At 41.5% G+C, this 24,239-nt stretch overlaps 1 protein-coding gene across 16 annotated transcripts in view; it reads right to left on the bottom strand.

Moving 5' to 3' along the window:
• Positions 1–1,618: 1,618 nt before the first annotated feature.
• The window catches only part of CADPS (calcium dependent secretion activator), a 465,663-nt gene continuing 443,042 nt past the window's right edge, over positions 1,619–24,239 (bottom strand). For all 16 annotated transcript variants that reach the window (XM_065935296.1, XM_065935295.1, XM_065935299.1 and 13 more), the window contains 2 exons: positions 5,903–6,007; positions 1,619–2,658 (listed from right to left, as the gene is read on the bottom strand). In XM_065935296.1, coding sequence (XP_065791368.1) covers positions 2,479–2,658; positions 5,903–6,007 — 285 coding nt within the window. In that variant the 3' untranslated portion in view covers positions 1,619–2,478. The remainder of the gene's footprint in view (positions 2,659–5,902; positions 6,008–24,239) is intronic.

Genomic DNA, 24,239 nt, shown 5'->3' with positions numbered 1-24,239 from the left:
GACCCTCAGTGCCATGCTGTGGCAAATTCTTCTTTTGGAGGAAACTTAATAAAAACAAACCAACCTTGCTTTAAGGCCTTTTCTAACTTGCTTCTCTTTCTGCCTTTTGGGTTGGTTACCTTACTCCTCCAGGCTCCTGAGCATTTTCTTCCTCTTTCCAACTCCTATACACTGGGTGATGTGCTCTCTTGTGCACTGTTTAGTCGTTTTTAATCACTGCGAGAAACAGACTTTAGTTTTGCAACTCAAAATGTCAATGATACAAATATATCTTACAGCATTCTAACTCTTCCACCCTGACTTGGTGCTGTTGGGTAATCAGAGATGTTTTACACCTGCATCCTCAGTTCAGTTGCTCATTTGTGTCCAACTCTTTGCGACCCTATGGACTGCAGCACGCCAGGCTTCCCTGTCCATCACCAATTCCTGGAGCTTGCTCAAACTCATGTTCATTGAGTCGGTGGCAATCAGAGATGTTTTACACCTGTATCCTCATCATTTGTCTGAACAACTGTGTGCTAGTATCTCTAGGTGAGTGTTTCTACACTGAATTGTGTCACCATGGGGTAAGTTACCTCATCCTTTCTTATCTCAGTATTCTCATCTAGAATGAGCATAATTACAGTCCTCTCTCTGTAAGGTGGTTGTGAAATCTGAATGTGGTTAAGACATGTAGAATGTATAAAATGAGTACATTTGATAACAAAATAGTTGCCCAATAACAGCAACTATGGGTATAAAATAGTTGCTCAATAAATGGGAGTTACTCTCAGTACCAAGGGCAGGAAGTACTGGTGATTTTTTCCTGCAGATCTTAAGGATTAAACAGAGTGAGATGTGCTATATTTAGAGGGGTTGATCTGTCTAGACCAACTGGTGAGCATTTTGCTTGGTCCTAATGAAAAAATAGTTGCTTCTCTAAGACCTTTCTCAGCCCTAAGGAAAAGGTCAGATTGATTTAGTGGCAGACACAAATAAAACAGGTAAAGCTACCAAAATGTTTGGTTGTCTTTTAAATTTGGGTGATCATACGGCTGACAAAGACTGGGGAGCAAGATGAGTACTCCGTATCTTAGAGAATCTTGTAAAATGCTTTAACAAATATATAAGAATCATATATAATTGGCACACGCTTTGTTTGAATGCAAACACTGCTGTTAAAGTGGTGCTTAAAAACAGTTTGTTGGCCTTCTCTTCATACAGGAGAAACATTTCTCTCGTTTACACTACTCTCTTGCTTAGCAAACCCTTATTTATCCTATAATGCAAGTGTAATCAGCCCAACATGTCCAAATGCCCACAGATTCTGAATTAGTGGAGTCTGCATTAATGGGATTTTACACTGTTTCTCATGGAGACAAGCGTTTGTAAACTACCCACCCCAACAGTTTTGAGAACACTCTGTGAAAATGACCCCTTGCCTCCTCTTGCCCATACCTTCCTGATTTGTGTGTTTTAGTTCCGGCTTTCAAAAGAGATGCAGGGAAAAAAAGACTCAAAAGTACTCTTGGGACATCTGAATAGTTATTTATTGAGAAGCCACAGTTTTCCACACTTTCATAACTGTAGGCTTTATATAAGGCAAAAGCAAGATGGATCTACTACTTTACACGGAAAGAAAGAGCTCTGCAGAGGACCCCAGGGTCATGCAGTTACAGAACAAAATGCAATGTACATGACAGATATAAAAACCAGCGTGGAACAAAATAATTTTAAACTATGGTTACAATCTACTGAAGGAAATATCCATATCTTAATATAAACACATTTATAGTCTAGGGTCATAATTTAAATATTCAGGTCTTTTTTTTTTACATACACGGTTATCGAAACATAAAAGCGTAACATTTAATAGGATAAACTTTGATAGAAGACAGTTGCTCTGAACTGTGCTGGATGTCATGAGAGGATCGCTCGTGCCATGGCAATTAGGAGGATCAATCCATTGGTATGTAGCCATCCTTTTTTGGGTAATTATCTGGATAAATGACAGGATGGGTTAACAAGGATGCCAAGGGTTCGTTTTTTCAGTTTCAGGGGAAGAGAAGGAATCAAAAGTTGGTTGTTGGAGACTTGCCTTTTGTTTTCCAAAAAACAAAGCAGATCTATGTGTCTTAAATTCATTTATTGTAGTCATTTAAATAACTGGCATCCACATACAGGAAATAAAGAAGGTACTTGGCGTACTCGCCCTCATATCCATTTACTGTCAACGTGCACACACAGCATATTAATGAAGCATCACTGGACTCTGCTGTAACAGGGGTACACCTAGCAATTGAGCTATGTATTCTCCAAAATGGTATTTGAAAGGTCATTTGCTAATCTTGGTACCACATACCTAAAATGGCAACTGTCTTGGTACACATCTCATGGGCATGGTAGTTGACAGAAAATTCCCTAATGGGGTTAACTAACAGACTAAGGACATGCATTGATTACAAGACTCTGTCCTAGTGGACCCTAAGCCTGAGCATTCTAATCGTCCTCTTCGTCTTCCTCATCGCTGTCCTTCATGCTGATCCCCTGCAGGCCCCCACCCTCGCTCACAGACGCTGTGGCCTCCTCCACAGTGAGACGGTTCCGGATGGTTTCGTAGGTCTTGCTGTTTAAGGTTGAGTCCAGGACTCCTTGCAATCGGAAATCTCTATAGGTTTTCTAAAGAGGGAAAAGATGCAGTGATGAGGGAGATCTCATCTTCATGGGGGGTGGGAAGGGGCTCAAGGCGAGTGTGGGGGTGAGAACAGTGACCGCAGCTAAGGGTCACACTGCATGCACTGTCACATGAAAAGCCACCATGCTCAGATTTCACTTGTACTGAAAACTGAGATTCGTTGAATGACAGAAAATGAGAAATGGTGACAGGATAAACTGTATTAGATGAGACAAAGCAAAGAACATAAGCTTGTTTATTCAGTTTCATAAAGGGAAATGTTCCATCATTGTTTTGGTTCTCCTTTTTTTTTTTTTTGGGTCTGGTTCTTTCTCTTAGGTTAGTAAAGTATCATATGATAGACAGTGTGAATAGCTATAACATATAAATAATGGATTGCGTGATATGGTATTTTGTGATTTCTGCTGCAGTCTGGTCTTCAGTATTTTTTGAGGCTTGTGACTGCGTATCCCTTTGTCTCATTCACAAGACAGACATATGCATATCAGTATATGAAACTGATCACGGGCAGCCACAATTAGGGGGAAGATGGAGCGTTAATGCCTCATCAGTATGTTGCAGGCATGTGACTCATGGCTTGTCTCCTTGGGAAAAAAGTGTATCTGTTCTGTTCACAACTTCGTGGTCTCAGGGAAGAAATTTGGCTCTTTTTCAAGAACAATGGTTTGGTATTGCTGTACCACCAGTTCTTTCTTTGTTCCTTCAGGCAATTTCTCTTGGATTTCCTGAGGTATCCCAGGGACTGTTTTTCTAGGAATCCCTTTGCGTTAATTGAACATGACCAGAAGCATCTGGCTGTTGTCTACTTCGCAAAACATGTTTTTTTGCAGAAGGTCCCTCTCTAACTACAACTCTCCTCATCACACTGCATATCATTTCAGCTACTGATTCTGCTGTTTGTTTCTCCTCTTGATATGGGAAGCATGCTAAGGGGTCAAAAGAAGGTACAGTGACGTACTTTAACACCACTTGGATTATGATTTCTGGTTTCTAGAGTCCATCTGACGAAGTCCTAGTGTCATTCACCATGTCAGCCACCCCTGAAAATCACATGTGGTCATGACTGCAGAGTTAACTAGTGAATGCTATTCAGCTCAATGAAGTCCAGTAACAAAAGATTATAAATAGGATGACCATGGGTTCCCTTTGCCAGGTTCTATCTGTGGTCCTAGTATGATTATCTGTTTTTCTTTTTTCCTTAAAAGTAATCTGATCATCCTAACTACTTAAAAAGTACATCTTAATTACTTAAAAGAAATTCAAAGGTTACCCTAACTGTGGCTCAAGCTGCAAGGCTAGGTAGCTAGTAGAACTGTGTCTTCACCTGGAGAGGGTATGGGTAAGAGGTTGATTAAATGCCAGTCTGGCGGAGACCAGATATCCAGACAATTTACTTGGTTTTTCTGTACTTTTCAATCATTTAGAATTGGTTGCCAGAATATGATGGGGAAAAGAAAGGTAGAGATCATTCAAATTTTCTCCTCTCTATTCAAATTCCAGAGCAGTGTGTTTCTCAACCAGATTCCGCATGTCTAATGACAGAATTTTTGTTTTTTGTTTTTTTAAATACTCCACTGTGTAACACACAAGTAGGGGCTCAACTAATATTTGTCTGAGGTTGGATGGATGAATAAATGCTTGCTGGATAACGAATGAATGGATGAATAAATGGAGTGGATGGAGAGGCAGGGAAAAAAAGCCAATTATCATTGGAAGTTTGCCGGAAAGAGGAGGCGGCCCCTGGTTAACGTACTTAGCGAAGAGGTGGTGAATTCTGCTTCATCCCTCTGTGTTGTGGCTGTAGTTAAGCCGGGCCCACTTTTGGCAAAAGTGAAGGAGTTCCTTTGGCAGGGATGTTTCTGTGTCCCTTTCCCTATGGCTCATGTCTGTGTTGTTTTTGGCAGAGGCTAAGAAGCAACCATCTCTCTGACTTTTTTTTTTTCTTAATAAAATATTGCTAATTCCAACAGTCTCAAAAAAATCTGGAAATATCAGTAATAGGAAGATATTGTAACAGACTAAAATGCATGGCTTCCCAGGAAGGGTCACATAGAAAAAAATTCCCCTAAGAGTATTTATAGCCAGAAAATGGAATTCAACGGGTCAGGCAATGGTTAGTGAGGTTGCCTTAAGGAACTTACATTTAAAAATATGAAAATAAGATTGGGTACATAGTCCGAGTGCATACATTTCTTTTTTAGGAGCTGTAGCACACTGTCTGTAACCTTCCCTGGGAGGACTCTTTGTGAGATCAAATGCATATGATAATAATTCTCCTTAATTACACTCACCGGAACAGTAATTGGTTTTAAGTCAGCACTGGGGTAGAGGAGTACCTTGAATGAAATGGTGCTAATCCGAAAGAGACTAAGAAATGGGGCAGGCGGGAGGGGGGTGACTTTTGGCAAACTGTTACGAAATAGAAATTCAGCCCTGTTTTATTGTTAAAATATTTTTAAAGAGACTTTGTGCTTTGAATGAGATTTTTGCATACGAATGTTTTTTAAAACCCTCTACGGTGCAGCATCAAATGGAAACTGAAATGATCAAAAACGTATTTACCCCCTTCTGTGATCTTATTATTTCATGTAAACCACTGAGATTTCACGCTGAAATAATTATCATTAGTCCAAGGCACACACAAGAACAGGGGAAAAAAAGCTACGTTCAGGGTATGTTACCTCACCTTCGTGATCCTTTACATTTGATTGTATACACGCATTGTAAGAGAAACTACTTCAATTAACTACGAGAACAATATTGATTTGCATCCTGATGATGGTCACAGGACATATTCAGAAGGAGCTGGAGGTAAATATTTCTATTAAATTAATTGTGGCAAAATTTAATTTAATTAAACCATAAATGAAATTCATAATGGAGGTGATTAGCACGGCGGTACCCCAAAGCCAGCTTCTGAAAGTCTAAAGCAAAAGGGCACAATGGCTCTAGCAGTATATTTGCATGGCAAATACATAAAGTATTTTTCTAGTCTGGATAACGTATCAAATGCCTTTTTATTAAATTTCCCTTTGATGTCTGAATAATAAATTAACCAGACAGTCCACAATGATTTCATCAGTTTTTCTTGCCTGAGATACTGTTTTAAGAATCGTCTTGTTTCATACATAAACGAATATTCTTTGTGTTAGAGAAGTCCTACAGTTTGCCAATGAAATGTATTTCAGCCAGCTATTTGCAAAGGAGAATCACCATGTTTTCTTTTACCTTGACCATCCTAATTAGAGTTTTCAACTGATAAATGTGAAGCTGTAAGTCCATCCGGTCCGTCAGCCAGGTACAGATCACGTTCATGGAGCTGTTGTACCATTGCTGAAAAAAGAGACAAAAGTTCTCCAGGCAACACATCATGGAGCATTTAAACAGCAGAGAAGGAACAGGCCACGTGTGAGCACCCTGCTCTGCTCCAAGAGGAAGACAAAATGGTTAAAGAGAATTTGAGAGCACAGAGATCACAAACAGGGATTTGACACAAAGTCACAGGGTCCCAGGTCAGCCGAAAAGAGAGTGGTTTGGACTCTGGGTTGAAAACAGAACTCTTCCACTCTACACACCTCATATGCAATCAATTCATAAGGACCATCTTTTGCTCTGTTGGTTCATTTTACTCAGCCGAGATATAAGTCACTGTGTATGTCCTAATGCCACTGTCTCAGGGGTCTGGGAAGATGGGGGACTACTCCACTGAGCCAGTTGATGCCACTGGCTACTTACCTGTAGAGAAATCCAGACCCTGTCTGCTTAGGATGGTTCTGGGAATCAGGCTGAGAGCCTTAGGAATTTAGGGCAAAGTTTACCTTCATTTACCCTAATGGGGCATCTGAATAAAAACAATGAAGGAGGGTTTCTCTTTAAGGGCCAAATTATACTCTGGGCAATTTATGTGGCCTTACATTGACTGTGCAATCTGTTTTAATCTTAACACCCAAAATTATGGAAGATGAGGGGGGGGGAAAAAAAAACATCTACAAATGAGCTCATTTCAAGCTGTTGAAATCATACTTCCCCTTAAGGGGGTTAAATTTTGCTTCTTGTCTGTGAAAAATGCTTGAAGCTGTGTCACTTTAGACTGCCACCCCTGTGGTGAAGACAGTCTCTGGTGCGGTATAATTTTGCAGCACTGCTCATATATTCATAAATCTCACTCGGAGACATATGAACAGTGTTATGAAGTGTCAGTACGAAAAAAAAATCTAATCTTTTAAACTTCACCAGGTTTCATTACGCGTTGCCGCTTATACCAAACAATTTACAAATAAAATGAAAAGGTGTGGATGGACCTATATATTTATTTATAGGAAAGTATATGAACTGTGCACAGAAAAGATGTAAAAAAAAAAAAAAGTGGTTAAAGAATTGAAACGTTGCATACTCTCCTGCTAACTGACACGCACATTCACACACACGCACACGCACACCAGTGGAGATTTGAAAAGCATAAATAAAAACATGTTTCTGATGGTAACTCCACCCTTTCTCACCTAAAGATCATCCAAAATCAGTTTATGCCTAACACTCACAGTTTTTCCGAAGCCTTGTTTCTGACTTAATTTCTTAAAAAAAAAAAAAAAATTAATTTGGGTTTTTACTTGCAAGGTAGAACTGCCAAGTTTCACCTTGCAAGAAACGACACAGTCGCAGCCATGGCCCCTCTCTGCAATCTCCCGTTTCGAGGCTCTTTCCTCATCAGAGCCAATTGTGGCTCTCCTTGGAGCTCAGCCGCAAACAGAGACCACACTACCCCAATCGAGGCAGCACTGCAGCCTCACAGCCAATTTCTGCTCTTTTAAAGATCATGGAGGCGAAACTGTCAGTTTCGGGGAACCTTCTGTCCCTCCCCCAAAGAGTGGGCAGGGTGGGGCTGTTCTTTTTCTTCAGATCTGCGGTTCACCCCGTGTCGGGAGATGGTTTGCCGTGGTCAAGCTACTTTAGGTGTGGACAGGTTTTTCCCTCTAGGAGTGAAAACATTTTACTGAAACATTTTTTGGGGGGTGGTGGTGGTGGTTGTGATTATTTGGGGTTTTTTTTGCGCCTCCTGCCTTGGGATCCTGGAGCTCTTGCTGTCACTGCATCTGGGTTTGTTAAGGGGCTGGGACAGGAACATGACTAGGTCATGGGTGCAGCCCTGCTTTACTCTCAGCAACTGGGGGCCCTCTTGTGTCTACCCCAGGTCTCAAATGCCCACATTTACTGGCTTTATCTGATGTGCAGTCTGGGGGCTCAAAGAGTCTATTTTGAGAGTCAAGAGCAACGTCCCCCAATTCCCCTACTCCCACCTCCCGGGGATGGAAAATGACCCTTGAAGGAACCTGGGTGACCTCCCAGTCAATCCAACCAGACCAGGGCCCCATGATAGGTTCATCTCAGGGACACAAAAGAGGAATGTGGCACTCGGGCTTCTAGGCAGAGGTGGCATTTTGCTTTGGCTGTGACAACAGGCAAACCGGCGCTGGCTTCTGTCGCTGCCAGCAAGCCTTGTGCAACATGCCTTTTTCTCTTTGCTGAGAGACATGCCACCTTTCAGGGGAAGAAAAAACTAATGAGCGCCCCCCACCCGCTATTTCATATAAGTAATTCCCATTCTTGTGAAAAATGGATTTTGGATAGTCAAACGAGAACAAGAAAAAGGTAGACTGCTCTCAATACTCTTTCTGTGTTGCTGAAAGGGAGATGGATGCGTCAGCTTATCACACTCACAGATTTCCACCCCAGGAGAACAAGAAAGCCCTGGAACATCCATGCTTTTCCTCCTGGATCTCACATCTCGTGAAAGAAGTGTAAAAAATGTATGATGCCCCATTGGCTACACATTTCAAGAGGCAAAAGGGAGTAAGTCACTCCTTTCCAAACCTTATGCTCAGGAGATGAAATTGGAGGCACTTTTGGATGAAGTGCGGCGCTAACTTGGTTTTCCAGAAAGGCGCTTACAGGCACTTGGATGTTGGAGGAAGCAGGAGTCACTGCCTTTGAGAACTTGGAAACGTTAAGGGGTGAAAGGGATCTTCCACCTTTGATCTCCACCTTGGAGAGGAGGCAACCAAGGCCCAGAGAGGAGAAGTGACTTGTCCGCAGTCACACTGCTAGTGAGTCCGGAAGTGGTGGTTTTGCAGGGCTAGACACTGGCAGGAAAAAGCTGATCGTCTAAAGACTGCTACCTAGGAGGGTGTAACAGTGCACGAAAGCTAATCTGGTGTATCTCTCCCAACTCTACATTCGGGGGGTATCACATTGATAGCTAGAAATAGGCCTTAGTGGGAGTTCTTACCCTATGGAAATTGGCAAACGCCACCAACTAGGGCCTTCTCCTTTCCAGAAAGCCAGTTGTTACAGCATTTCATCAACATATTACTGGTTGTCTGGGGTGTTTCTGCTTTTCCTCATGCAGTTTACAGTGCTTATTAATCAGGTTTGCTTTATTTGAGATCGATGCTAATATAGCAGATTTGTTATGATTCTTTGAAAGAGGAAATTAATACAACATTTTAAGTTCTGCCTGCTTTGTTTTGTCTTTGGTTCAGATATGCCTTTTCCAGAGATAGCCACAAAAATTTTGGTAAAATACACTCTAAACCCTTAGAAATAAAAATTGTGGGGGCATGGCATATACTATGCCTTGCCTTAGTTCAGGTATATTAACTGGAAACTACCTACATAAGGTTAATTTAATCCTAAAACAGCCCTCGAGAAATAAAATCACCAGTTACCTGGGCACCACGAAAGGACATTCCCTAGGGAATAATTTTGTGAAGGTTTCACAGTTACAAGCCAAAAGAAGAAAGGCTAGTAAAGCCTTGGAGAGTTGGGAACTTCTTGGGTAGCTAAACCGCTGAAACTAACATGATGGTGTAAATCAACCACACTTTAAAAAATGTTTTAATTGAATGCAAAAAATAAATAAAAAAAGAGAACTTGGAAGGCTGATCTGAAACCTTGCCATTAATTTTTTTTTTCTTTTCACCTTCCTTCCTTTCTTCCACACAACTGTTAACGTCATAGGCCTGTCCTCCATTTCACCTAGGTTTGTGATTCTGGGCAAGTTACTTACGTTCTCAGAGGCTCAGTTTCCTGATCAGCCAATGGGAATTAATCACTCTTTCACAGGCCTTTCTGATGGCTAAATGAATTAATGCTAATAAAGCTCACATCATAGTACTTGGCACCTAATAAGGCCTCAATAAATGTCAGCTGCTACCACAACGAACACTACCATCAACGCCATAACAACTGTCACCATTACAGGTAACATTGTCGTCATCATCACCATTACCATCATCTCTCTCCTCTTTTTTTCTGTCTCTTTCTCAAGCCAGGAAATACTACAAAACAAGGAAGAACACAGAACAAATGACCAGAGAAACCCATGCGGTGGTGGATGAGATCATTCCTATTGGAATATCTCGGGATCACATGACTAGCTCTCAACAAAGCGATCCTACTGTAGAAATGCTTTGTGTTAGAGCATCACCCAAACCTATAAAACTATCCTGAGTGCATTATACACATTTGAAACTATATTGACCTAGATTTAAATATTGGATTCAAAGGATTCAGACAAGTAATGAGTGATTTTGCAAACCCTATGTGGATAAATTACACCTTCCGCTTGGGTTCGATACTTATTAGCTGGATAAACTCAACTCTTAAGCTACTTAATTCTCTGACCCCTAGTCTCCTCTTGGGGTTAATATTAGTACCTACTTCATAGGATTACTGTGAAAGTGAAAAGAGGTAATTGTGTCAAGTGCCTAGCAGAGTGACAGTCACATAGTAAGCACTCAATAAAATTTAGCCAGGATTGTTACTATTACTCCCCAAAACAGACCAGGTACCCTTTTATTAGTAATACACAATACAGAAGAATTTTCATGATCCATTTCTAGTAAAAATCAATATGCAGATATACTCAAGTCACACATTCTGCCCTGCAACTAAATAAGTACACTGACTTCATGCAGAGGAATCCTTACACATAACATATCTCTTCTGTAAGTGGGGGTTCACTGCAGCTAGGATTAGGGTGAGGCAGGATCTTGCAAGTGCAGGATTGGATGCTGCCTTTAATTACTACAAACTCAAATATGAGTTTGTTCATCATGGATGTCTTGCATTCAATTTTTAAAAACATATTAAGACATTTACCTTGATCATTCGTTAACATTTCAAAACTGGGAAGTGATTCATTCATCTCTTCCTCAGTCCCTATACTTGGGTTCACTGTTTATCTGGGAATTTTATCCTCTGGAAGTGCCATAGGATTGTGAGATGGGATAGACAATTCACACCTCACTGGACAACATGTTTGGGTTGTTATGCTGGATTTGGATAATCCCTCATCAGCGGGATACAGTGCTACCATGCTATAAAAAGGCTGCTGCCTTCATTCCTCAACCATCACAGTCACCTAGATGAGTCTAAATTCTCCACCCTCCCCCACCTTGATGTTAATTCAACATCCTAAAGGGACCTTTCTGTTAATGACTCATTTGTTTTCAGAGCCAGCCACGTTGCATTCGTGAGTGGCAATGAAAATAAGGAATAGAGGCTGAAAAGGAGATAAAACAGCTCAGTAGTGTTTCCATATTCACTAAATCCAAGGGTTAACATATCTGCTTAACTTACATAGCTGCCTATCACACCATACCATTCCATGAGACTGCAGAGTCTATAGTTTTGACAAAGTACTATTTTGTATAGGATTCCTAAGATACACGCACACATAGTACCCAAAATTAATATAGTTACCTACTCATTGAACATTGAGTCCTCAGAATGTACAAGTAATGTGCATAGCATTCTATAAGCATTATGTAATTTCACCACAGAGCTGAACTCTTAAGAGTATCAATAAGGGGAGAGATGGATTGAGAGTTTGGGGTTAACAGATGCAAACTATCACCTATTGGATGGATGGGCAACAAGGTCCTACTGGATAGCATAGGGAACTATATTCAATGTCCTGGGATAAACCATCATGGAAAAGAAAAGAATATAAAAAAGAATGTATGCATATGTGCGTGAATGTGTGTATAACTGAGTCACTTGCTGTACAGAAGAAATTAACACCGTATTGTAAATACATATTGTAAATACATCATAACACATAAATACGTATTATAAATATGCGTTGTAAATACAGCAATAATAAAAATAAAAAATATAAAACAAAATGACACACTTATACAAGTATCAATGATATTAACAACCCTGTTTTATAGATGAGAAAAAGGGGCATAGGTAAGTTAAATAAGTAGCCTGTAATCAGATGACTGGTAAGCAATGGAGCAGGCTTCAAATTGGTTTATTTACTACTACACCTATGTAAGTTGTCACATTTAGCTCCATAATTTTAAAAACGAATGGCTTATTTATATAGAAACAGATCTACTTGCCAGGTACCCTTTCAGCAAAGTCATTCAGCTCTGAACTTCTCAAAGGAGAAGTGTGTGGGTGGGTTCCAGTGTTTTTGGAACAGTCTCCCACAGAGTCTAAGCTTGGCCTGTTGTTGAAAATATTCTACTTTCTATGAGCCTAGAAAGTTGCTAGGTACAGTGTGTGGAGTCAGGGGTTTTCCCCACAAAAACAAAAGAACACTCAACAGCCTTAAAGAACTAATAACGGATGAGAGACAATCATTACTGACTCTTAAGAGAAATGATTCAAAAAAGTTGGATGGTGGTGAGGGATGCTATTTCTTAGCTAGCATTACTGTATTTTTAATTTCTCTATGTAGTCCTACCTCGTCGCTTCTTCTTTTCTCTTAGGTTGGTAATTCAGCAATTGCTACTAACAGAAAACTCTCACTGTGGGTAGTTTGAGTTTTCAATGACAAATACAACTAGAAAAACTGCCTCTGCCACAATGGATTGAATTTTCCTAACGGAGTGTTAGAGATACAAAAGTTATGACGCTGACCAAAATTTCAGTTCCGAAAAAGTATCCATCATAAGCTTTAACACTGTCTGTGAACAGGGAGAGGAAGAGTGTCTTGGGGAGATTCAGTTTCATGTTCAGTTAAATAGGATGTCATCAGAAAGGGCTGAAAGACAAATTATTTTGGGCGGAATATTAAATCCAATGAAAATAGTCTAGTGTAAAAAGTTCTTCCTGTGTTGCTTTTTTTTCAAAGAAAAATTTCATTGAAATATAACATGCACACTACAGTGTACCACTTTTAGCAAAACAAGCATTTACACACAAATTTCAAGCACATGCCTACAACGGAAGGTAATATTTAGCCTGATACATGAAAAAGTACCCTTTCAGAAATTATGGTATTTGGCCTAAGGACCAATAACCACACCAGGCATGAACACATCTCTTCACACACCTTCTTTGATCAAAAACCGTGACTCGGTCCTATATAACCTATGCATGAATGACAGTCAAAATTTACGATGATCTGAGTTCTACTGTTGATTCATTTCCAAATACATGTTTCATTTGAAATTGGCATGTTCACCCTATTCTTGCCAGGGAGGCGAAGTGCTAAGTGCCTGGGAAGTTCATGGATAAAGTCTGAACAGTTGAGTCTTTATTATCATCTACAGTCTCACTTCACAGATTATGAAACTGAAGTTCAGAGAAGCAGAGTGGTCTACCAGCTGGCAAGAGATGGAGCCCCTGGCCTCAAGAGGCTGAGATGCAGTACAGCTTAAGAGACTGGACTTGAATCAGGCTGTCCTGTGTTTGAATCCTGATAAATTCCTTTTCATCTCTGTGCCTCAGTTTTCTTATCTGCTAAATGGGGATGACGAGAAAAACCACTTAGGGTTGCTGTGGGGATTAAATGAGTTAATACATGTGGCATGCTGACAACAGTGCTAGGCACATACTAAGTGTTAGCTGTTACTATCTAGCCCTGCTGTTCTATCTTATTCCATGAATAAGAAATATTAATAGTACATTCCTAAGTGCTAGCTAGTCAGGGTTGTGCAAAGCTTTCTGAGCAGTTCCCATTCTTCGAATAAGACCTGAGCAAACAGGTAATTTATAACTTCTTGATAAGCAACCTGTATTTCTGAACTGAGCAAACACAGTGAAACCTGGAAGATTTTTATCTTTTCTTTGGAAAGTACCCTTTCTCCAATGCAACACAGCCAGACATCAGAGAAACTGCCTCAGCACCTTGCCTGGACTATCTAATGAAGAAAGGACATTTTATATGTTGGCAAAGTGTCAAAGAGGAAGATAATACTTGGACCACACCCATGTGACTATGTTCCTCATGCTGATTTTTGTGACAAAAGTGGATTATTATTAGCAGAAAGGAAACCTGCAACCTATTTAAATGGCTGCATTGAAATACTGTAATGAAATATTTTACATTCGAAGCTTTCAATGCATATTTCTTTCTTACAATTTGGTAATTCAAGAACATGTGAAAAGCTTCATTAAGGTTTCCTCCACACTCCTACCAAAGTCTCCAAAGCTTTGTTGACCTGGGCCAAAATTCCACAGCCTCATGGGTTTCTCATGGCTAAGGATCTGGTTGTATTTGATGTTCTACTCCAGATTCAGAGAGGATTTGACAAAGGCTTGGCATGTTCAAGACATCTGTGCCAAGTCAGTGAACACTAAAAGACTGTACACAAGTTTCAGGATTTGTCAGAGCCCCCAAAGGGAGCTGATATGCTTCACTAAGAGGGTGTATCATTTGGGTACTTAAAAAAAAATGGTATGTAGTTGAAAGATGCAATCTTTTGCCTTACTTGAGTGACACTGTAATTCAGGATTTGATTCACCAAAACAACTGCTTCTAGAAGTGGGTATTTCCAGTCACAGCTTCAGGACGCCCAGATAAAAGCACAAAGATACCACAGGCAGAGGGTATAGATAATCAGGATGACATTCTAGGCTGTCCCAAGTGTTCTTTTTAAGTTTTCTTTTTTTTTAAATCTTTAATATTTTGGCCACCTGATGCAAAGAACTGACTCACTGGAAAAGACCCTGATGCTGGGGAAGATTGAAGGCAGGAGGAGAAGGGAATGACAGACGATGAGATGGTTGGATGGCATCACTGAGTCAATGGACATGAGTTTGAGCAAGCTCTGGGAGTTGGTGATGGACAGGGAAGCCTGGTGTGCTGCAGTCCATGGGGTCACAAAGAGTTGGATACGACTGAGCGACTGAACTGATAATTCTCTGGATGGTTAAAAAACATTTTGAAATCTTTACAAAGCTGTCTTGATGCTGTGGCTTTTCAGGGTTCTAAACACTGGACAGCAACCTCTGAAAGTCAGATGCAATCCAGACTGAGGGGGACGTCAGAGGCAACTTGCTGAAACCATGGTTCCAGAGACCTTTGCTATCTACATCCTGGTATGAAGAGAACCCAGCAATTCTTTTGCCTTTAGTTTCTTCTCACAAAGAAGAGACACTGCAAATAAAATATTTTTTTTTAAACTTTGACTTAAATTGATACTTTTAAAAATTTTTTGCTTCTTCTATAGGAACATATATAGAATTTAACACATGGGAGCAATTTTATTTTTAATTTCATTCAAAAGGGCCTAAATGACACCTTATTATTCTTTTATTAAAACAAGCAGTTATCTATTCAAGACCAAATTTTACCTGTCTAAACCTGAAATATAGAGAAATGTGCAACAAGCAATGTCTTCAGGAATGACACTTCAAATAGATGTTCAAAATAATGACTCTACTTGGACTCTTGACTAAATGCACTGTAGCCTTTTCACCAAGTCAATACCACCACTAGTTGCCTGGGAGAAAATACAAGGAAAGTTAAGAGTCCCAAAGGGTTCTTTCTAGGATCAAATCAAGCAGGAGAGTTTAATTCAAAGGTTATATTTATACAGGTTATACAGGAATCTCTGTTTGGAAGATACTTTTTTTTTTTTTTAATGGTTTGATAAACTTGTTGACAATTTCAGTTAAGCTGTCCAAAACACCCAAAGCCATACGGGAAATGAGTTTGTCGCGTCTGAGTCAATCAGACTATGTGAAATCCAGCAGGTAACAAATCCCCTTGTATCCCACCCAACCCCACATCTCAGTATGGTTGAATAGTCACCTGCAAGAAGTTGAGACAGTATTCAAAAGGTCTGCTTTCCTAATACTTCTAAGATATTTCTGGAAACTCTTCCAACTCTGAATGAAAAAACTCAAAGATCAACTCACAGATATTTACCTAAAGACAGAAAGGCACAGAGGGAGGCACTAAAGTGAATTTTCTACTGTCAATGCAATTTCAACTTACATTTGGATACCACTCTTCCACCATTTCCACAACCTGTGTACATGCTATTATAAAAAGATGGGCGATCCAGCAATTCCACAGATGCAAAGAAATGGAAAGCAGGATCTTGAAGAGATATTTGCACACCTATGTTCGGAGCAGCATTATTTGCAATAGCCAAAAGGCAGAAGCAACCCAAGTGTCTACGGATAGAAAGATGAATAAACAAAAGGTGGTATCTATACATGATGGAACAGTATTTAATCTTAAAAAGGAAGGAAATCCTGTCAAATGCTATAACATGGAGAAACCTTGAGGATACTGTGCTAAATAAGTCAGTGGAAAAAAACACAAATACTATGATTCTACTTCCAAAAGGTATCTAGAATAGTCAAATTCATAGAACAATGTATGCATGTGGGTGCCAGGGGGCTGGGGATGGGGAAAATGGGGAGCTACTGTTGAATGGCTATAGACTTTCAGTTTTGCAAGCCTTAAAAGAGTTCCAGAAATTGGCTGCATAACAGTGTGAATGCACTTACCACCACTGAACTGTACCATTTGAAATGGTTAACCTGATCAATTTTACATTATGCTTGTTTTTACCAAAAGCAAAACAAAAAGATGGGAAATGCAGAATCGCTCCCCTGATTGCAAAGGAAACTTTGCTAAAGAAAGCATGGCCAGGTAGCAGTGTACATGTTCTAATCTGGAACACCCAATCGTGTTTCACAAAAAGCCAAAAAATGATGTGCACGAGGAACGGGGGCCGGGAGGAGATGATTTCTCAAGGCCGAGTTCTGCGACTGTGCAGAACAAAGAACATATCTGGTAGCATTTGCTCAGTCACTTATTGGGTTTATTTAAAACATGCCACGGGGCCAACATTTCTAAATCTGTGAAAGAGAATTAAATGAAGCCCAGAGATGAGAACTGAGAATCCTCATAGAGGATTGGGTCCAAACAGCCAGAAAGGATGCATTTTTCACACCGCGTGACACATCACCTCATATGTTTTCACGGAGACTCCCCCGTCCCCTTCCTGCTCTCCGCCCCAATGTTCCCCGTACAGATTTGATCAAGCAGCGCTCAGCCCCGAGACCCCGGTTCCCTCTGCTCAAAAGGGCAGCGGCTCCACCATTCAGAATCAACCCCCCCCAATAACAGACTTATTAAGGTTTGGAATGTGCGTTTAGGAAGCCCTTATTTTAGGAAACAATTAAGTAGAATTAGGCTAATAATGCGAGGCAGGCAAAGCTTTTGCCCTTTGCTGAAAAATAACTCCTACATGGAACAGTTATACTAATAAAAATCATGTATTTCTTAAATGCCTCAAAATGATCTTTGTACCCAGCTCGGCAATTAACACTGCCCCACTGAGGAACATTTATTCCCCAGGCTAAGGAGGATTAATCTCCATGTTTGCTCGACCAATGTCTTCCTTCGCTGAAAATACAGTATGAGGCTTTGGGCTGGAAACAGAAATTTCTGTAAGCGGGAATCTCACCGGAGGCTTAATTCCCTTCTCATCTTAGAGGGTGGTGAGGTGCGCAGGAAGGGTTGGGTGCCCCCTACCAGGCCCACTGGAGGCCCATGCCAAAGTCCTCCCTGGGCCAGTCCTTGACCCTGAAGGAGGATGGGAAGGCCTTTCTTTGGGTGGCCTGGGCCTCATCTATGGAGGGGGACTTTTGCTTCCAAATCCTCAAGCTGACTCCTCGTCACTGTAGCCATTCCAGGACCTTCTTCTGGGCCAGAATCTACAGATTTCCCACCTCCAAGCCTGGGCAGGAAGTGACCGCTGGGCAAAAGGGGGACACAGACCCTCCCGTTGGACGCTTTGTCTCCTTGACAACACCCCAGCTGGTGGCCCGAGGAACAGACTTAATTTCTTTTCTTTCTCTGCCCGCCCTCCCCACCCCATACTTCATTCCCTCTTTCTGTAGATGCAAACGTACGACATCCAACATAAAGTTGCCGAAATAGCAATCTTGTCTCTGAATATATAAATTGCAAAAATTGATATGAATAAATCTGCAAGTAGCACACTGATTGTGGCACATTTTATCAAAAAACGGCGCTCGGGTGCTCGCTGGCTGGGGAGGGGGGTGGTGTCATTACACGTACAGAAAAACATCTGCAAACTCCCAGCTTCTTTACTTAGAACTGAATGGAGGCATGACCTCCTGTTCCTTGCCATGAACCCTGAGTTCACACTCATATTTTACATGTTACAGGAAGCCACAGCTCGCCCCAGGGGTGCTGCAAACAGACACGCAGAAGCCAGATGTAGGCCCCCACCACCCCCCTTGCTCCTTAATGCACCTGAAGAAGCCGGCAACTCAACATTCAAAAGCTGACATGCTCGTAGCTTAAGGTCACTTCAGATTTTGTAAAGCGGAGGACAAAACCAGGAATGCTTCTAGGGCTGGGCTGTCAGCGGGGAGGCGGAGGGATTACAAGAAACCTGTGACTCTGCCTCTTTCTGCCTTTGCTGGTAGTTTTTTTGTGTGTGAACAAGTGCCATACAACAGATTGAGCCTCGTATAAAGGCCTGAGACTGTGCAAGGGCCCCCCGCCGGGCCTCAGCTGTGCTTGCAATTAGCAATAGGCTCGGAGTGATTATTGTTGGGGTAGCGGATGGCAATGCGAAGTGACAAGTTTTATGGGGGAAGTTGGGAGTGGGGATGCTCGGCAAGTTTCTCTTTCTTTTTTTTTTTCTGGTTCTGCAAAAACCCCATCCTTGGGCGGCTGCAACCTCCCGTTGCAGTGAAAGCTATTCCCCCCACCCCCCCGCCCTACCTCGTCATTTAAAAGAGACTGAACAAAACTGGTGAAAGAATATATTTTTTTCTTGGTGCTTCAGAATGCGGGTTTTCTAGGTCAGAGCTTCCTGGCTGCCCTATTTAATGTCAGAAATACCCATTTGCCTCAAATTAGCAGAGATCTGGGAGTTGAGGGCAGGAGATTAAGCATACAAAATTACTCAGCAGGTGACGGTGGGGTGGATTTGAGGGTTGAGAAGTCTTTAAAACTGACTACAAGACATTATATACTTCTGACAAAAGAACATAGTAATCCTACCTGCTTGCTTTAACCACTGTTGTTTGCCTATTATTATGTGCTTTAATGCTCATGAGAGCAAAACTAGTGCTGATACTACTCAATTACCATAGTAACTCACACCAGTGACCTCTTATCTCAAGGCTCCCAGCCCAGCTGAACTAATCCAAAGAGTTTGTGTCTTTTTATTTATTTAAACGGTGACATATACTTGGACTGGAAAGCTCCAGAGGGAGGCTACTCCTCTCTTTGTCCAAGATCAGAACTTGTTTTGAGATTTTGAGTAAGGCCTTTTCACCTTTTGAATCCAAGGTGGTTTTGAAGTTTATGGATTGGAGGCTGTGGGATGTCTTTAAAAACCTCTGTGAAGACAGAGGACAATGCCCAGTAAAGACCAGCAACCTCCCAGCTGCAGGATAGTCGTGTCGCCCCTTGGGCCTCCTCAGGAGGGGGGAAAGTGGGAGACTCTTAATGGGGAACGTTGGCTGTTTTATCCCATCCATGGGGCCAAACGCAGACAAGACAAAATGACTAGCCAGAGGAATTTCATCACAAGCTTTTAAAAAGAAATACAAGTGATACTAGCATAACATTTTCAAGCTTTTCAATTTTACCTGGCCTGTGAATGTGTTTGTGATACACATATGCATACTGTATACTAGGTCTGAATACTACTGGTGATTCAGAGCCACAGGGTTGCACTAACACATTAAAAGCACTGAAAAGTCCTGCAGTGAAAAACCCACTGAACTTTGCTTCCTATTTTCCAAATGTATTTGACTAAAGGATCACTCTCCATGAGCCACCTAGTAATAGCTTTCAGGGTACTAATGTTCCACTGAATCTGCTACGGAAAAAAATTCTATAATGACATAACTAATAATAATGAACAATAATAGTAGTAAAAATAACGAGAGCAAACATTTAGTGAGCACTTTTTATGTGGCAGGCACTATTCTAAGCAGTTTATATGGGTTAAACTCATTTAATTCTAACAACCTCAAGAAATAGTTACTTTTTAAATTCCATTTTACACTTCTATAGCATCATACAGATATGAATTCATACTTCATGAAAGAGGGAGAAAAGGAAATATAATCCATATGTAATAAGCTGGCTTTTAACGTTCATTCTATTTTTCCTGTTTCCAGAGATCCTGAAGCATGTACGCTCCATATATATATATATATATATATATTTTTTTTTTTTTTTTTTTCTCCTATAACTCAAGGCCCTATTTAAAATCAAGTTAAATGAGTGAGGCATGACTCCCTGCAAAATCCTTCTACCTCTGAATTTAAGGTACTCAAATAGCAAAATAGACCTCTCTCCTCTGTCTCTTTTGATTAGCCTCCAATGCCCTGCTGTCCTGGAAAAAAGAATCCAATTTAGGTATCAAAATTAGATCTGTGCTTTCCTGTACACAACGTGATCTCTAAAACTGCTGGACACCTAAGTAATTGAATAAAAATGTAACTAGAGGTCAAGCTCTGAATGGAAGATGGACCATGGGCCCAACACCAGCTGTTCTAACACCCCCTGGCTGACCAATGGGACCTATCATTGCAAATCTGAACATGCTTGTGTTTCGGACTTTTGTTAACTAGACAAGTTCTTTAGCAAATGTCAGAAGCTGATACCTAACTTTCTGCAATCCATGATACTTAAGAGAAAAGGAAAAAGCTCTCTCAGGTACCTGGATTTTCTCAGGCTCTTTCTTTCTCCAAGAGATGTAAATAATGAGCCAAACGCGATTAATCCCCAACCAGCTTCTAGCCAGGCCTGGGCTGCCGCCCGGGCTGCCCAGGGCAGGTGTGCAGTTTGGACATTAACAAACTCACCCCGGTTAACAATACCTTTTTCTGGGGCCTATTTTTCTCTGGAGATGTTGGGGATTTAGTCCTGGGCCTCCCTGGGCATGAGAAAATGGACCCCCATGCCTTGAGCCTCTGTCCTCTCAAAGAAACCTACTGTTTTGAGAAAATGTATAGTTACAATCCAAATTCACACTTTCAAGTCATCTCAATCACTTCAAGCTCAATTATGTCAAAAAAGAAACTCTAGTTTTGGTGGGACATCCTACCAACCTATTATCCATGTGAGAAGGGTGAATACTTTATCTGAAAACTGCTCTCTGGGACGCATACAAGGACCTTAGAGGGAGGAGAGAGATTCATCCCAGGAGCGGAAATCAGATTGTTCACGAACAGCATCTGCCCGCCCCCGACTGCTTCATAGGTACGGGACGTGCATCGAGAGTTAACTGCATTAATTCACAAGCAGATTGACGTAAGCAACTGAATAAGAAATCTGCATACCATATAGAAATGATTATAGAAATCATACTCTAAAATAAGGATTGTAACTTATGTACCGAACGGAAAGATAAAGTGGAATGCCAACTCTGTCTTTTTAAAACAGGGTTGGTTAATCACATTAAGGGGCTAATTTCATAATTTGCACATATTCAACTTTGTCTATAGAGTCATGACTCATGAGAGTTTTGTGAGTCAAAAGTTGAAGTTCTTATGTGGGAAAATTCATATTGACTTCAGGGAGTTCTTTTTCTGGGCTGAGGTTGTTTTAGTCCCTACTCTCAATATTAAAAACAACCACCACCAAAACCCATGATCTGCACCTTCACATAATCTGTTATTCCATGGGAAACATTCAGGTAAACAGACAAACGGGAGGCTGTTGTTCCAACCACACAGTGAGTTTCCAAGCAGAAGATGATTGGGTACTTATGTACCATTCAGGAAGCAGAGTTCAGAGCCCCAAGGGTTCTAAGACAATAAAGCCAACAACTGTATCTATGGGTCCAGGACCCTTTTCCAAAGTTCTCTAAGCAGTTTTAAAAAATTACATCCATGTCAGTCCTCGGGAACCTGGGCTCTATGGGGAATAGTTTCCCATAACGAAAGGGTACCATCTTTTCAGGACCAGAGACGGCACTGATTCTCCAAGAAGCTGTCCACGGAACAATACTCGAATGCTGGTTCAGAAACGCCAGGTTTCAAAGACAAGTCAGTGGGCATGAGAATGTAGGAGAAAAGACGGCGAGGGCGCTGAGGAAGACTTCTCAGACTCTGAGGAGGGAACACTTAGGGGTACGTGGTGATTGCCCCTACATAAAGAAGATCAGAAGGCAAGTTCTGAGGCCTGGGGCTCAGAGATGAAGAAGAGAAAATCAAAGTGCTGCTTTTTAAAAAGTTAACATGTGTTTTCACCATGTACAGCTGGGCTCTGCTTCCCAAAGGCGCCCTTTCCTCTTGCTTTATTTTTAATCTCTGTAAACCATATTCCCCACTTACTACTTCTCACTCAGTGTGACTCTTTTTTTTTTTTTTTACCTTTCTGGGAGGGAAGAAAAAAGAAAAAAAACTTTACATTTGCCAGATCACTAACCCAAACCTCCTTCTCGGGAGCTCGCCACCTCATCTCCGCAAAGGGCATGAACCTCAGACCACGGTCCTTACTCAGGACATGCATCTGAGCCTGCTGGGTGCCCTCACTGTCCACGGATGGTCTTGGATCCACCAGCCGGGAGACAGGAAAGCTACATCAGGTGCCCTCTCGCAGCATTCAGATGGGTCATTCAGATGGGTCTAGGACCTGAGCGCAGAGAGTTAAACCGTAAATTAGCCATGAGTTAATATGTGCAGGCTGAATCCCTCTGCCTTGCCATTAATGCTTTCCGTCCACAAGGCTCCCTCCCCCTTCTCCACCCCCCCTTCCTTTTTTTTGAGGCGACAGAATAAGAAATTAAACACTTGTGGGTTCATTCGAAAGAGTGAATGAAATTGAATAAGCTCTCAGTACTTGAGGCGCACAGCGAGTGCCTGAATGGGGCAAACCTCCTAAGTTGAATGGAGTGTCTTTTGGGACCAATTTGTCTCTTTTCACTCTTTATTCTTCCCTCTCTGCTGACAGATGTACAAAGGCGGAACTGCGCCGTGCAGCTTATCCGCAGGCACCCACAGCAGCTGTCACTTTTGTCGAGCAAGTTAATCAAGCAAATGCCACCATATCCCACTTTCTATAAGGAACAACATGTTATAGACAGTAGTCTTGCTAGAAAGAGACTTTATTTTAACTTTGATTGGCTTGGTTCCTTGGCCCCTCCCAATGCTTCCCCCCTTTTCCCCCCCAAAAGGAGGGAGAATGGGGGGATTGTGCCCAAGCCAAAGATTTGGCTGTGATCACATTATAGATTTAATAATAATACTGTGTGACAGGCTGAAGACTTGATTCCAAGTTCTCTCCTAAGGACTGAAGGATGCCCTGGGTCTGGGTGTTTTTTTTTTCTTTTGAGCTTGATATTGTTTGCGCTGCACTGTTAGGCTGTGTGTCTCAAGTTATAAAAAGAAAAGCTGAGGGCAGAAAATAGTATCACGCCACGGATGTCTTGGATTAATTTCATTCTGTTTTCCTTTGTAAAGCAGGTTGCATTATTTACATACTTCTCGTAATAAACCCCCTTGCCTGGCCAGGCTTACAAAAGCTGAGCTAAACGCAGAATCACTCGTCTTTGTGCATCTTGCCGTTCATGAGTTCTTTAAGCTGAGTGCCCAGATTTATTTCTAATATGCACCAGCACGGGCCACCAGGCCTTCATGTCTCTAGTTCTCTGTAAGCCAAGTGGGGAGCCTTTAAGAGGATCCGAGCACGTCTGCATCCACGTCCTCCCGTGCGGTGGTCACCACTAGTTGGTGACTTCCAGAAACCACAGGCAGAAGTGAGCTTTAGTGAACAGTGTACCACTGCTGACCTTGCTGCCACCCGTGAGCCTGCACCCACTTAGGAAGCTGAATGCCCAAAGCAGACATATTTTCAATAAACAAACTCTTTAGAAACAATGTGGAGAGACAACTTTCCAGCGGCCAAGGGATTTGCTACTTTCAAGGGTTGGCTGACAGCTGACGATCTATCTGGTAAGCTCTTTAAGGCTTCAGCACACACACACACACACACAATTCCGTCTTCCCTCCCTCTCTCCCTCCTTCCTTCCCTTCCCTTCCCTTCTTCCTTCCTCTTTTATCACCCTGTCAGATTGTTTATTATAATCTTCGGCTGGAAATAAGTCAAGGAAGGACTTTGGTGAAATCCGATCGCAAACTTTCACATTGCTGACATCTTAGGCATTGTTGGATAATGACCACATAATGATTTAGTTGCAACTGCATTTGTGTTACGAATGGATTGTATAACCGTGTTATTCTGTAATTCTGGATTACTTTCCCCCTCCTGTAAAGCCCTGCTGATCTGTGAAACTTCATAGTGCCA

The sequence above is a fragment of the Muntiacus reevesi genome, chromosome 4 (assembly GCF_963930625.1).
Source record: "Muntiacus reevesi chromosome 4, mMunRee1.1, whole genome shotgun sequence".
In the NCBI taxonomy this organism is placed as follows: domain Eukaryota; kingdom Metazoa; phylum Chordata; class Mammalia; order Artiodactyla; family Cervidae; genus Muntiacus; species Muntiacus reevesi.
The sequence above is the reverse complement of the archived record's forward strand: the minus strand, read 5'-3'. Positions and strand labels throughout refer to the sequence as shown.